This window comes from Lytechinus variegatus, chromosome 4 (assembly GCF_018143015.1).
Source record: "Lytechinus variegatus isolate NC3 chromosome 4, Lvar_3.0, whole genome shotgun sequence".
Taxonomy (NCBI): Eukaryota; Metazoa; Echinodermata; class Echinoidea; order Temnopleuroida; family Toxopneustidae; genus Lytechinus; species Lytechinus variegatus.
The window spans coordinates 56,318,143-56,334,481 of NC_054743.1; the positions used below are offsets into that span (position 1 = coordinate 56,318,143).

The 16,339-nt window shown below is 33.9% G+C and overlaps 1 protein-coding gene across 1 annotated transcript; it reads right to left on the reverse strand.

Annotated features, from left to right (window-relative positions):
• Positions 1 to 473: 473 nt before the first annotated feature.
• On the reverse strand, positions 474 to 15,454 carry LOC121413082. Its single transcript, XM_041605845.1, has 11 exons — positions 15,268 to 15,454; positions 14,439 to 14,603; positions 13,767 to 13,931; positions 12,934 to 13,098; positions 12,259 to 12,423; positions 11,439 to 11,603; positions 10,626 to 10,790; positions 6,081 to 6,245; positions 3,424 to 3,800; positions 2,595 to 2,695; positions 474 to 508 (listed from the first exon to the last, which is right to left on the reverse strand). The coding sequence occupies exons 1-11, from the start codon at positions 15,448 to 15,450 to the stop codon at positions 474 to 476; spliced, it is 1,851 nt and encodes a 616-aa protein (XP_041461779.1). The 5' UTR covers positions 15,451 to 15,454.
• Positions 15,455 to 16,339: the final 885 nt, after the last annotated feature.

Genomic DNA, 16,339 nt, shown 5'->3' on the forward strand with positions numbered 1-16,339 from the left:
TGACCTCAAATGAACTTTGACGTTCATTGATTGAGATTAAGAAACTTAGTATTAATTACCTATCTTCTGTCTATTAAATGACAATCTCATATCAGTTTCATTATATTTGATCTACACTACTAAAACCAGCAATCTAAATTCATACTCATCCAATTAACGCCACAAAAAACAGAAAGTTCTCACTTCTGCGATGCAGAAATAAATGATAAATAACAATAATGTTATAATAATCATTAATAATGATTATCCTCATCTGCAAAAGGATTAGAATATCCAATAGGCATCATCGCATGAACAGTGTATATCCTATATATCCCTTGTGTAAAGCATTTGCAGTGGTACATGAACTGCCATCGCACGTAGCATTCAGCCACTCAAACAGTAATCAACTGTTACTTTAAATTCATTGAAATTCTGCATTGTCTGACTGTCTTAGCATAATATTTGACTTTAAACTTGCTGACAAAGCACAATCAAGCTTCGTCTGCCACGGTAACCCTTTCCATTCCTGTATATAAATATCAGAAAATGTATATTTTTTGAAAATTCCCAACATTCTTTAAAATTCCAGTAAATTGCCAAGAATTCCCCAAATTCCCAATAATTTCCCATTATTCCCATGGAAAGTTTCCACTGCGAAAATTCCCGGGAATTTTGCAACCCGACACAGTGACCTTTATATTAAATTCGATTCAATAGGGCATATGAATATGAAACAAGTCCTCAGAACGTCATTTCGAGAAAAATAAGGAAAAAATCCTGGATATTTTATTTTGGGCAATTAATGTAGGCCTATATTTGACGAAATTACAACACATCATAAAACAAATTTAAGTATCATAAGACAAATTAAGTGTATATTTCTGGGGGAACATTAATGTTCACGATATTTGTGGGTGGGTTCTTTTGTCTGGTGAACTTGGGTTGCTTTACGAATATTGACTTGGGACATTCTTACATTCATATACGTCATGTACGTGGTAGAATTCTGTAGTAAGTAGTAAAGGAATCAGAGAGGTCGCTATGACATGAATGTAAGAAAAGCCCATGTCCTGGACTTGGGCTTTTCTTTAAGAAAGTATGAGTATAATATACTCATACCAGATTTTCCTACTTTAATAAGACATTTCTGAGATGATTTTAGATTTATCATTTATACACAAAATGAGTCATTGTAATAATTTCCCATATATAACTCAATTTCACCAAAAATCAGACTTGTGCTGTTTTTATATCCAGATACTATATTAAATTCCTTATTCTATTTCCATTCGAAAAATAATGCTAAGTAATATAAATCAGAAACAATGTTACAGATGAACATTCTTACTTCGCTAAAAAATGCAATTTAGCATATACATGGAAATAAGGGGGGTAGGTCCACTAAAAGCAAAGCTTGTAAAGCGTGAATCCTCCTTGGAAATGAAAAAAAAAATATTATCGACATATTTATGTATGCGTACATATTATAAAGGAAAAAAAGAGAAGAAACAGAAAGATGGAAATCAGATTTATGTAAACATATTTTAAATCGCTGACCAAATGCAAAGCTAGTCACACAAAGAGGTCTCCGCTGAGAAGGATATATTGCGCAATTAGAGAGGAGAAAAAGAAGAGAGAGTGAATTACAAGACATAGAAGACAAGACATAACAAGATGCAGGACAAGACAGGATAAGAACATAATAAGTAAATAAGAAAAAAATTGAGGAACGCCAGTTGAGTGGGGATTATTTATTAGGACAGGTAATTTCGGTTAAGCGTGTGTATAGTGAATTCAGTAAAAATCATCGTGTACCAGGCTGGGAATGTATTCATTAACAGGTTCACAACGTGATCAGATAATATATTTCTTCACTGTCTTAAAAAAAATCATGTTCGATTTCCAGGTACCGCATTGTAGGCTAACAATGTATTCTTTGCATCATCAGATGATCTCGTTATCATTATGATCAAGTGATCAAGTTCTTTGTTGAATAGTCACTTAGGTTCATGAAGATTTCAATAAATAAATAAATAACCATGATAATGTAAGAAAGTAGCAGTAGCCATGCCAGGGGTGAAAGAATTTGGTTACTTTAGCTCATTTCAGGTATTTGTTTTGCCATTGATTTTCAGTTCGTATTTTTATTCCTGTCTAAAAAAAAGTATGGGAGATCATCTGACTTTCAACTCTTTTAAACACTCTAAACTTAAGTCAGCTCGTGTTATTTTTGACTACCCCCCCCCCCTCCGAATGCAGATTTACAATGTGATTTCTCTGCTTAAGACTACGCGACCCAAAACACATATATTGCTTCATTATAAATATTCGAGGGCATACTTTCTATCAGAATATTTAATATATATCATAAGGAGATAAGATGGAAGAGCACAATGCAAGGAAAAGATTTATTTTGCATACTATTTGGTTGTAAATCTGAAAAAAAGGCAATGATGCTCGCCATATATCATGGCCAATTGTAAATAGAGACAGAAAATTCGTACATGAGAAACAAACACGAAAAAAAAGACACCTAGCTAATTCCTCTGTATAAGAAACTTGAATATGTTGAAAAAGTGAAATGTTTGATAAAACGAGGTCTTATGACTTACCCACTGGTTTGCCATGTTCTATCGCCACATTTACCTTATGTTCATCATCGGAATCAATACTAGAACAATCTAATCTCTCATCAGTCCCACATCGTATGAATCTAATAGTATTAACGTGAAGAGAAGAAATATTTTGTGTATCTTATATGGGGGAAGGCTGGTGTTTGGTGGGTCTGCTCTGGGGAACGCAAATTAAAAACACCGGCAAAGGCGGAGAAAAAACTGATAAGTTTAATTATTGGTTGCAGGGATTAGATTGTAACTACAAGGAAACTAGATTTAAAACAAATAAAATGAAATAAAATGTTAGAGCAAGGTATTGTCGTCCTTAACTAGAAGCGCGCTACCCCATGCATGCCCATTGCCCATGAACACAAAGTGAAATGTAAGACAACAAATCATTACGCTAATTCAAGTATGGAAACATTTGGTAGGATCTAAACTATGTTACATTATAATAATCATGTCAATACGTGGGGTTCCACATTGTAGACAGACATGCCAAAGAGGGATTTAATTTTAAAGTATCATAGCTTTTATCTCTATATGGTAAAGAGCAGCATGGCGCATTTTCGGGTTTTTTGCTCTATGATGAGCATTTATTTTACGTTATACATGCAGTGTATATGAATGATGTATTATATTCAAAAGGACATGTTTAACATTGTCACGGAGTTCCAAAAGGGGTTCTTATTATAATTTCAGGAAATACCTACTCTCCACAATAAAGAATCAAACCTTGAAAAATGGAAAATGGTGCACCTATATATCAACCGATAAACGCTCGTCATGACCAAACGTAGTATCAAATAAACTGAATATATCATACCTTGCGATCTTCAGAAGTTTGAGGTCGTCCGATGATCTGAAAGCTTGAATGATGTTTCTAACCTCACTATTACCGATGTTGAGATCTGTGAATGTGACCTTGACAAGCTGAAATGAGACTTTGTGAAGTGCATTGGGTAGTGAAGTGGGATCATCGTGGAGAGAAGCCGGTTCCCAAGCATACTCATATGTTTGAATGGTGAGCTCTGTCGCTGCTGGAAGATGGATCCTCTGGATGACGTCACATCTGATTGTGCGCCGTACCTGTATGGTGATCCTCTTCACATTGTCAAACATCGATCCACAATCCTGCCTTTCGTTTAGTGTCCTATCAGTAACGGTCAGATCACTCACATTTGAGCTCGTGTTGCAGTTACCCTACAATTGATGAACAACAATAATAAAATGAAGATTGTGTACATGCCGTGCAAATACATTATTAAGACAACAGATGAATTATTGATCCACAAAGTCATGTAAAATGAACAATAGAATTTACACAACGGAGGAGAGAATGGAGAGAGAGAGATAAATTATTCAAAACACTAAAGATGAAAAATCATCCTTAACAAGTCATCAATGAAGTGTTTTCTTGTCAGTTTAATCATAATTAAACGAATGCATTAAAATTGATTCCTATTTTTCCTGCACCCATATTCAGAATATGCTTTCGAAACTGAAGGCTAAATTCACTTATAAACTAACATGTCTTGCAAATTATTTCATGAATAAGAACAGCGAACCTATAATTGCTCAGAAAATAAAGCGAGACAAATGAAAGAAATAGCATAGCACTGATGATTTCATCGAAATTTGATTTAAAATGAGAGCTTATGGCATAGATTTTTGTTTTCTTTTCACAAAACACACTTTGTGTAGCATACCGATATGCAAACGAGATAGTCGATGCTCCTAATTCACTATCCATTTCGTAATTTCTCGTTTTAAATAATATTTTTATTTTTACAGTAAACATGGTAAAGATACTCTACATCAAAACACAATGACGTTTCAACAATGGAAATTTACACTGTAAAAACTGTGGTGTTAAAACTGACACCAATTGGTGTTAATAGAGGACCACACCCTGAGGTGTTAAAATTACCCCCTAGAGATTAAGCATAACACCAAAGAGTGTAAATGTAACAACAAAAGGTGTTGTAATAACACCTATATGTGTAAAACTAACACCACCAATTTGACACCGGTGTAAAATAGGTGGTGTGGTCCTCTAAGTACACCGGTTAACACCGCAGTTTTTGCCGTGTACTTGATTAGAGACAAATCAAATTTGTTTTACATGATGAGAAATATATCAAAATACAATTGTAAGTGGGTGACTTCATCGGTTTCCTCATCTGCTTGATAATTAAAATGTGTACATAACTATTTTATGAATTTGAGCAAAATCTCATTTGACATCCGGTTTTTGAACAAACTAGAAAGTTCTTTTTATTTTTATTTTCATTCAATGTAACCCTTCGAAGTGCAGCAAAATGGTATGCGGGCTCGGTATGGCTAGAAAACATAACGCATTTCTCTTCCACACCCTAGTACATTCATCAGTGCAATCACAATCTGTGGCTGAAAGTAATAAATATTTTGAGGGGCAGAGCGTGGAAAGAGAGGCAAAAAAAACAGCGATAGATAAGCAGCGAATAAATTTGTTTGCCTTTGTAATAAAGGAACAATCATGTTGTGATTTTCATCTGTAATTCGATGTTCATTTATTGCTATGCCGACGAATACATCTACATCTCTTTTTGAGCCTGATATGCCCCCTAGTGTATCAAGATTGTAGTTTAATCATAACAGCTGAAATCAAAATTAGAATTAAAAAAATAAACAAATCTAATTCACAGATCCCAATACAGAGGTAAGAAAACGAGAAATTGATTTATATAGAGGACCAGAACAAAAATGTCACGCACCACATTTTGGGAAAGTTTATCCTGCTAAAATATCCCGCATAACACACCTTTATTTAATCTGCTAAGTGTTAAACCTTAATCTGCATTACGAAGTGTAAGTGTTATATATCCAAAAGTAAATTTAGATAACAACTTTGCGTAATTGGGTAAAACTTACAGGCCTATTCGTCATGTGATACATATTTATCATGACTATACTAGTAATGCAGACGAGGTTAATGGGTCAATCAGTTTTAATACTCGATATGTTTTCAATAAAAATTTAGCTTTGATAAAAAGCTGTCCAAACCTCCGAAATTGTAAGTTTTCCATTGCATTAAAAAGCCCTCATCAAAAACACAATACGATTCGAAAATTAATAGGAAAAAAACACATATATCTGATTGCATTATGCTTAAATCATCAGTTCATTATGTATCATTTGGTAGAGCTCAAGAATCAAATAAGGGGGCACTAATTCCTTACTCATTTGTTCTAGATTCTTTAACGAAAATGTACACAATGGCCAAAAGACTTATACAATTTTCTACTGTTAACTATTAATCGACAATTGATATATTAACAATTCAGTAAAGATATGTACAATTTCACCTTACATGAGGCATCATTGCCCCATTAGACAAATTAATGGCAGCCGAATGACCAGCATGAACAAAAATCAGAGCTTGTATGGTTTGCTTGTAAATGTAACTTTTTTTACACGTAAAAACCTCCTGACATATATTACCTTTGCAGATGATGCCATCGATGATGATGTTGAGTAGAAGTCATCATGATACTGACCGCAGAGTTTGAGGTTCTTCAGGTGATTCATCTTACAGATGAACTGAGCGAGATCACGTGATGCAGACGGACGTTCACTGAGATTCTCATTGTGATGAAGAATCTCAATCTGATATAATAGTAGGGGTGGGCAAATGACAACTTTTTTTTTCAAACGGGTGAATTCTATTGCCATTTTTGCTGCTGAACACAAATCCGCCAACCATTTTGACCTCCAATGAGGTTTGATATTGGTTCCAGCCATTTTTTTGAAAAATGGCGGGAAAATTGCCCTTTTTGCCCTATTTTTAGATATAACGGCATATAACGGGTGTGTATTGGTCTCTCTCTTTGTTCAATTATCTCAATATGTAAATCATTGGATGTATAGCCATGGTAAAAAATTGCCATTTTCCCTCCATTTCTTGAAAAATGGCGGGAAAATGGCATTTTTCCATGTTTTTTTACATTGAGTAGCATAAAATTGGTGTGTGATATGTCTTATGTGTTTGAGGGTGCTGAGTTCAAATATCTGCACATACATAAAGGACATTAGATGTATAGGCTCGGTGAGATGAAGTTGGTTTCCCGCCATTTTTCAAAGAATGGCGGGAAAATGACCTTTTGGCCATATTTGTACATTAAACATCATAAAAGGGGTGTGCGACATGTCTCTTTATTTTTTAGGGTACTGAGTTGAAATATATGCATACTTATTGAGGTACAGGCATGGTGATAAATGGTAAGATCAACATTGTAAGCAAAAATAAATGCAAATAGTGAATTTCATATGTTTATTCAAAATCATTATCATACATGTAGTTATGAACAAAACAAAACGAAATCAAAGATTTAATAATCTGCAGACCAGCTGCTTTAATGAATCAATGTTGAAAATACATAGGCATACAGTTGATATGAATAACATGAAAGCAGACCACATCACCATAACTGGACATTCAGGTAAAAGGACATCCCTGACCACAGGTTATGTGGGAAATTTGATGCATAGTGGTCAAGATGGGGCTGATCAAAGCTTATGGGTTCAGGTGCTTAATAGCCATTCTTGCCAACTCCACAGCTGATGAATTGAAATCAGAAATAGACTTCTGGATGACAGATCGAGTTGCTGACAGAAGTCCTTCTTCAGGCTCTTGGAGTAGACCTTACTAAAATCCTAAAATGCTGCGCTCATATAATTTTGCGTATAGATCATGCAATAGATGTGCAGAAACATAACAGAACAGAAGATTTGCATCCACCAGTTACTGGAGGTATCAGCAGGTGAGGGGATATTTGTATCTCCAGGATTTTCAATCCATACTAGGGTTAATCGCAATCTCCTAGTTATTGTCTCCTAGTCATAATCAGCAATAAGTGTCCCTCTTGGATGGAAAATAACAATATTCAGTGCCAAGGATTCAAAGGATTTGTAGCCAATAAATTTGGTAGAATTGCAGAACTTGCTAAGGAGTACCTGTCATGACGAGAATTCATCCAAGCTTTCTTCAATGCAGATGTGGACACCAACAACTACAAACTTGTTCTTGCAGTGGCTACATTCATTCAGAATGAGTGGTTCACATGCTGTTGAGAAATTTACACAATGACAGGTTATCTTAACATCTTCCTGATGAAAGAACTGCTGGGCATCAACAAGATGGGTGAGCAAAATGTTGGGGATAGAACGTGGCAGGTGATTCCTTGAGGAAAAACTAAATGGGTAAGACAAAATTATGGTGGACAAAGAGAAAAGAAACAGGATCGGGAAGAGATAGGCTAGTTGCTGATGTGATTGAAGAAGTTATTAGTACAGTGAAGAGCCAGATGTCCAGGACAGATTACTTTATCGGATGTTGATGGCATGATTTATGCTCCTTTTACCAACTTAGAATGTGAACTGAATTTTCAAAGCTAGTGCACAGATTCAAAGTTACTGATGGAAGTACTCCTGTCCAGACTCTGTCCAGAAAAAAAATCTGCTGGCATCTGGTGGTCTTCTGGTACACCCTGAATTTGAAAGTAAGAGTATAGAAGAAAGGAAGGAAAGGTGGAAGTGGGCTCGCTGTTCTGAAGAGGTGAACACAGTATAGAAGCTCGAAGCACACTTTAATGCAACTGTTGTATCTGCACAGAAATTTGCACTGCATAAGAATGAGGAGTTAAAGAAGAAAGCTTGTAAAACTCTAACAATCTTGGAAAGATGTAAAGACCATAATGGCCCACTGACTCTTAACAACTTAGATATGTTAGCAAATCTCAGTGAAAATGGCTTCAGAATTAAGTTGGCTATCTTTGTCTCACAGTAACTCCAGACATTCGTCAAATAGGTGTGTGAAAGGATCAGATGACATACAAGATGGAAAAATGTTCTGTGGAGAAATTGAAAGTTTTGATAAGAAATGCACTAAGAATACCAAAAGACTAAAAAATGGATGCTCTGCTGCTGAATGAAAAAGTTCATATATTAATTCATTATACACGTACACACATTAGTACACTCTGTGCTCAGACTCTACAGTTTCATGTAAACAATTTTCATTTGTCAAAATATTTTCGTTTTCCCAAACTTTGACACAGAGTACTTGTAGGCAATCGTATTAGTCAAAAATTATGTTCCAGTTTTACTAGTGTTGAGATGGTCTTGTAAATCACTGCATATTGGTAACAGATGCAATAAGTACATTTTAACATCTATAATTCTGACTAAAGTCAAGGTGATATCTAGCAAAAATTTCACCAAGCCAAGCATTACCCCAAATCTAAAACAGAAATATATAAATCCTCAAAGGGAAACATTGATATCTAACAAGAAATTCATATAGCCTCCTGCTTTAAATTTCATTTTCTTTAATCTAGTGCTGATCATGAAAACATGCACTATAGGAGGCATAGTTCGAGACTTGTTCTATTACGTTATGTACATTGTACACCAAAAATATTTCAAAGCCACATACATGTATACTCCCCCCCCTTGCCTGACAATTTCTGGGATTTTTCTCTAGAAAGAAAATGAAATTATATCATCATATATGAATCATCTATTTTTCAAATAAATAGCATGAACACATCAGTTCATACTATAGTAATTAGTATAGGTACAGATGCATTAATATTGTTTTTTATGAATGCAATAGTGATTTGTGATCATTTATCACCACATGATAAAAAAAGCTGATTTCACCCCCCAAAAAAACTTTACAAATGTTGGAACAGATTTAATTTATTGATTGTTGGCTTCAGTGGCCATGAAAACATATATTTAGATATGTAACAAACTACAGATAAATGAATAGTTACTGCTTTATGTCAAAAAATTATGATTTGAGGGCAATTCATACCAAAAATGGCCCAAATATGCTGTTTTCACCTAAAAACATCATTTTGAATGACCCAACTTATCTGATTCATGCATTTTTGTGCTTAGTGACCATGAAAACATAGAGCTAGACATGCAACAAGTTACAGATGAATGAATAATTAAGGATTGATGTACAAAAAATGTGATTTGAGGACAATTTTTACCAAAAAAATGACCAAAAAATGCTGATTTTCACCCAAAAACGTCATTTTGAATGACCCAACTTATCTGATTCATGTATTTTTGTGCTCAGTTACCATGAAAACATATAGTAAGATATGTTGCAACCCTTATTTGTACAGATATTTAAGGATTTACAAGTGAAAACACTGATTTTTGAGGAATTCGGCGGCCATTTTGAAAAATCGCTCGGAACCAATATCAGAGGTATTCTAAAACAAAAATACTTATTAGATTTGTGTTCAGCAGCCAAAATGGCAACAGAATCCACTCGTTTTAAATTGAATTTCCCAAAAAAGGTTTTATTTGCCCACCCCTAATAATAGTAACATAAAGATGGAATCAATATTACTGTACATTACGTACACAGAAAAGGGGATATAAAAATCAAATCTGGCATGAATATTATTCACGAAACAACGCACCAAACTATTATGGCTGCAATCATGGTAATAAACATTGATATCATAATCATGATAGAAAATCTTAATGGAAATCCCGTTTTGCATATCTGCTTACATTCCACACTCCGTATTTTTGAAAGTATCGGCCCGATTATTAACTGAAAATACACAATAAAAACTTAAGGTGAAATATATATAGTCGTTTTAGTCAGATTTTAGATTTTGATAAATAAAATTATTCATTTAATATCAAAGATTGCGAGTGCTATATGAAACACAGTATCACCAATCAAACCAAGTTGTTGAATAAAATGTTCATAATACTCTAAAATGATTTGGAATAAGAATGTGCTACTTGAATACCCTAAATATATTTAGAGGAATCAAATAGCATTTACAAGAATAACAATTCAGTAAGATATGTACAGTTTCGCCTTATATGAGGCATCATAGCCCCATAGAAAAAGGCAGCACAATGAGGAGCATGAACAAAAATCAGAACTTGTATTGTTTGCATGTAAGTGCTACTTTTTTTTACATGTAAAAACCTCATAACATATATTACCTTTGAAGTTGATGCCATCGACGATGCTGTTGAGTAGAAGTCATCATGATACTGACCGCAGAGTTTGAGGTTCTTCAGGTGATTCATCTTACAGATGAACTGAGCGAGATCACGTGATGCAGACGGACGTTTACTGAGATTCTCATTGTGATGAAGAATCTCAATCTGATAGAATGGTAACATAAAGATGGAATCAAGGTTACTGTACATTAATACGTACACAGAAATGGGGATATAAAAATCAAATCTAGCATGAATATTATTCACGAAACAACACACCAATCTAGTATGGCTGCAATCATGGTAATAAACATTGTTATCATAATCATGATAATAAAAAATCTTAATGGAAATCGCGTTTTGCATATCTGCTTACATTCCACACTCCGTATTTTTGAAAGTATCGGCCCGATTATTAACTGAAAATACACAATAAAAACTTAAGGTGAAATATATGTCAGATTTTAGATTTTGATAAATAAAATTATTCATTTAATATCAAGAATTGCGAGTGCTATATGAAACACAATAGCACCAATCAAACCAAGTTGTTGAATAAAATGTTCATAATACTCTAAAATGATTTGGAATAAGAATGTGCTACTTGAATACCCTAAATATATTTAGAGGAATCAAATAGCATTTACAAGAATAACAATTCAGTAAGATATGTACAGTTTCGCCTTATATGAGGCATCATAGCCCCATAGACAAAGGCAGCAGAATGAGGAACATGAACAAAAATCAGAACTTGTATGGTTTGCATGTAAGTGCTACTTTTTTTACATGTAAAAACCTCTTAACATATATTACCTTTGAAGTTGATGCCATCGACGATGCTGTTGAGTAGAAGTCATCATGATACTGACCGCAGAGTTTGAGGTTCTTCAGGTGATTCATCTTACAGATGAACTGAGCGAGATCACGTGATGCAGATGGACGTTCACTGAGATTCTGTCTGAGTTCAAGAATCTCAATCTGATATAATAGTAACATAAAGATGAAATCAAGGTTACAGTACATTAATCGGTAGACAGAAATGTGAATATGAAAATCAAATTTATCATGAATATCATCTACGAAACAATACACCAATCTAGTATGGCTGTCATCATGGTAATACAAAACGATATCATAGTATAAAATCTTAATCGAAATCTCGTTTTTGCATATCTGCTAACATACCACACTCCGTATTTATGAAAGTATCGGCCCGATCATGCCGATAATTGACTGAAAATACCCAATAAAAACTTAAGGTGAAATACATATCGTTTTAGTCAGATTTTAAGTTTTGATAAATAAAATTATTCATTTAATATCAAGAATTGCAAGTGCTATATGAAACACAATAGCACCAATCAAACCAAGTTGTTGAATAAAATGTTCATAGCACTCTATAATTAATTGAACTAAGAAAGGTGCTACTTTAATACCTGAAACATACTTGAAAGAATGAAATAAGATTTACAAGAATAACAATTCAGTAAAGATATGTACAATTTCACCTTATATGAGGCATCATAGCCCCATTAGACAAATTAATGGCAGCCGAATGAGGAGCATGAACAAAAATCAGAACTTGTATGGTTTGCTACTTTTTTACATGTAAAAACCTCCTAACATATATTACCTTTGAAGTTGATGCCATCGACGATGCTGTTGAGTAGAAGTCATCATGATACTGACCGCAGAGTGTGAGGTTCTTCAGGTGATTCATCTTACAGATGAACTGAGCGAGATCACGTGATGCAGACGGACGTTCACTGAGATTCTCACTGAGATGAAGAATCTCAATCTGATATAATAGTAACATGAAGATGGAATCAAGGTTACTGTACATTAATACGTACACAGAAATGGGGATATAAAAATCAAATCTAGCATGAATATTATTCACGAAACAACACACCAATTTAGTATGGCTGCAATCATGGTAATAAACATTGATATCATAATCATGATAATAAAAAATCTTAATGGAAATCGCGTTTTGCATATCTGCTTACATTCCACACTCCGTATTTTTGAAAGTATCGGCCCGATTATTAATTGAAAATACACAATAAAATCTTAAGGTGAAATATAGCCTATAGTCCTTTTAGTCAGATTTTAGGTATTGATAAATAAAATTATTGTTAATAATAATAATGATAATAATAGGCATTCATATAGCGCCTTCTATCTAGAAATATTCTATTCCGAGGCGCGTTGTTATTATTATTACCCCGGCTTTAGCTCGAGCTGCCTCTCAGCGCTCATGCATTCAAGGAATTAATCCTGCCGGGTACCCATTCACCTCACATACCTTTGAAGTTGATGCCATCGACGATGCTATTGAGTAGAAGTCATCATGATACTGACCGAAGAGTGTGAGGTTCTTCAGGTGATTCATCTTACAGATGAACTGAGCCAGATCACGTGAGGCAGAGGGGCGTTCACTGAGATTCTCTCTGAGATCAAGAATCTCAATCTGATATAATAGTAACATAAAGATGGAATCAAGGTTACTGTACATTAATACGTACACAGAAATGGGGATATAAAAATCAAATCTAGCATGAATATCATTCACGAAACAACACACCAATCTAGTATGGCTGCAATCATGGTAATAAACATTGATATCATAATCATGATAATAAAAAATCTTAATGGAAATCGCGTTTTGCATATCTGCTTACATTCCACACTCCGTATTTTTGAAAGTATCGGCCCGATTATTAATTGAAAATACACAATAAAAACTTAAGGTGAAATATATATAGTCGTTTTAGTCAGATTTTAGGTTTTGATAAATAGAATTATTCATTTAATATCAAGAATTGCAAGTGCTATATGAAACACAATAGCACCAATCAAACCAAGTTGTTGAATAAAATGTTCATAACACTCTATAATTAATTGAACTAAGAAAGGTGCTACTTTAATACCTGAAACATACTTGAAAGAATGAAATAAGATTTACAAGAATAACAATTCAGTAAAGATATGTACAATTTCACCTTATATGAGGCATCACAGCCCCATTAGACAAATTAATGGCAGCCGAATGAGGAGCATGAACAAAAATCAGAACTTGTATTGTTTGCTTGTAAGTGGTACTTTTTTTACATGTAAAAACCTCCTAACATATATTACCTTTAAAGTTAATGCCATCGACAATGCTGTTGAGTAGAAGTCACCATGATACTGACCGCAGAGTTTGAGGTTCTTCAGGTGATTCATCTTACAGATGAACTGAGCGAGATCACGTGATGCAGACGGACGTTCACTGAGATTCTCATTGTGATGAAGAATCTCAATCTGATAAAATAGTAACATGAAGATGGAATCAAGGTTACTGTACATTAATACGTACACAGAAATGGGGATATAAAAATCAAATCTAGCATGAATATTATTCACGAAACAACACACCAATCTAGTATGGCTGCAATCATGGTAATAAACATTGTTATCATAATCATGATAATAAAAAATCTTAATGGAAATCGCGTTTTGCATATCTGCTTACATTCCACACTCCGTATTTTGGAAAGTATCGGCCCGATTATTAATTGAAAATACACAATAAAAACTTAAGGTGAAATATAGCCTATAGTCCTTTTAGTCAGATTTTAGGTTTTGATAAATAAAATTGTTAATAATAATAATGATAATAATAGGAATTCATATAGCGCCTTCTATCTAGAAATATTCTATTCCGAGGCGCGTTGTTATTATTATTACCCCGGCTTTAGCTCGAGCTGCCTCTCAGCGCTCATGCATTCAAGGAATTAATCCTGCCGGGTACCCATTCACCTCACATACCTTTGAAGTTGATGCCATCGACGATGCTGTTGAGTAGAAGTCATCATGATACTGACCGAAGAGTGTGAGGTTCTTCAGATGATTCATCTTACAGATGAACTGAGCGAGATCACGTGATGCAGATGGACGTTCACTGAGATTCTCATTGTGATGAAGAATCTCAATCTGATAGAATGGTAACATAAAGATGGAATCAAGGTTACTGTACATTAATACGTACACAGAAATGGGGATATAAAAATCAAATCTAGCATGAATATTATTCACGAAACAATACACCAATCTAGTATGGCTGCAATCATGGTAATAAACATTGTTATCATAATCATGATAATAAAAAATCTTAATGGAAATCGCGTTTTGCATATCTGCTTACATTCCACACTCCGTATTTTTGAAAGTATCGGCCCGATTATTAATTGAAAATACACAATAAAAACTTAAGGTGAAATATATATAGTCGTTTTAGTCAGATTTTAGGTTTTGATAAATAAAATTATTCATTTAATTTCAAGAATTGCAAGTGCTATATGAAACACAATAGCACCAATCAAACCAAGTTGTTGAATAAAATGTTCATAATACTCTAAAATGAATTGGAATAAGATATGTGCTACCTGAATACCCTAAATATATTTAGAGGAATCAAATAGCATTTACAAGAATAACAATTCAGTAAAGATATGTACAATTTCGCCTTATATGAGGCATCATAGCCCCATTAGACAAATTAATGGCAGCCGAATGAGGAGCATGAACAAAAATGAGAACTTGTATGGTTTGCTTGTAAGTGCTACTTTTTTACATGTAAAAACCTCTTAACATATACCTTTGAAGTTGATGCCATCGACGATGCTGTTGAGTAGAAGTCATCATGATACCGACCGTAGAGTGTGAGGTTCTTCAGATGATTCATCTTACAGATGAATTGAGCGAGATCACGTGATGCAGACGGACGTTCACTGAGATTCTCACTGAGATGAAGAATCTCAATCTGATAAAATAGTAACATAAAGATGGAATCAAGGTTACTGTACATTAATACGTACACAGAAATGGGGATAGAAAAATCAAATCTAGCATGAATATTATTCACGAAACAATACACCAATCTAGTATGGCTGCAATCACGGTAAAAAACATTGTTATCATAATCATGATAATAAAAAAATCTTAATGGAAATCGCGTATGGCATATCTGCTTACATTCAATTCAATTCAATCTTTATTTCTATTATAGATGGCGCTATATAAATGCCTATCAATTTATTTTATAATTATGTTGACGGGTTCTGTGCTCAAGATGCTTGTTCCATTTAAAGTATAAATCTAAGAATCTTCATTTCGTACGGCCTGAAAAATACTACATCAAAAACATACTGAAATTAATGATTGCTAAACTAAAGATTATTGTTAATGTTGGACGAGTCTATCAACTAAAGCAACTTCAGTTCTGGATGTGTTTATCACATTTTGTTTTATTACACAGAAATAAACCATACTGGCAAATTAATATAACCTTTAAAAAAATAAAAGTTTTGACTGAACAGTAAACGCAAATTTTACTTATTGGGCCATTGTCTGAGGTACATTCATTTATAATACCAATCCTTAGATTATTATTAATATTATTATATATTTATTAGATTATTAAAGATTATTAGACAACATCATAATTTCATAAGATACGAATGCATATACATGTAAAGTTTCAATGAAACAAATGCAAAGAAACGAACCAGAGAGAAAAAAACGAATTTTGTTTTGATTTTCCATGCTCATGAACAATACAAATGAAACGAGCTTTTTACCCTAAACAAGTGTTGGTTCACTTTGGGTAATGTAGAGAATGCGCTAAAACAAATAATTTTTCTCATCGTTTTTTATTATTATTGTTTTTT

What these genes read in the sequence shown, in the direction of transcription:
- LOC121413082 (XM_041605845.1), bottom strand. Translation starts at nt 15,450, where the DNA reads ATGTTACTATTTTATCAGATTGAGATTCTTCATCTCAGTGAGAATCTC. An exon ending in CGATGGCATTAACTTTAAAG is followed by an intron (nt 13,099 to 13,766) that starts GTAATATATGTT and finishes CTATTATATCAG; the next exon opens with ATTGAGATTCTTGATCTCAG. An exon ending in CGATGGCATCAACTTCAAAG is followed by an intron (nt 6,246 to 10,625) that starts GTAATATATGTT and finishes CTATTATATCAG; the next exon opens with ATTGAGATTCTTCATCACAA.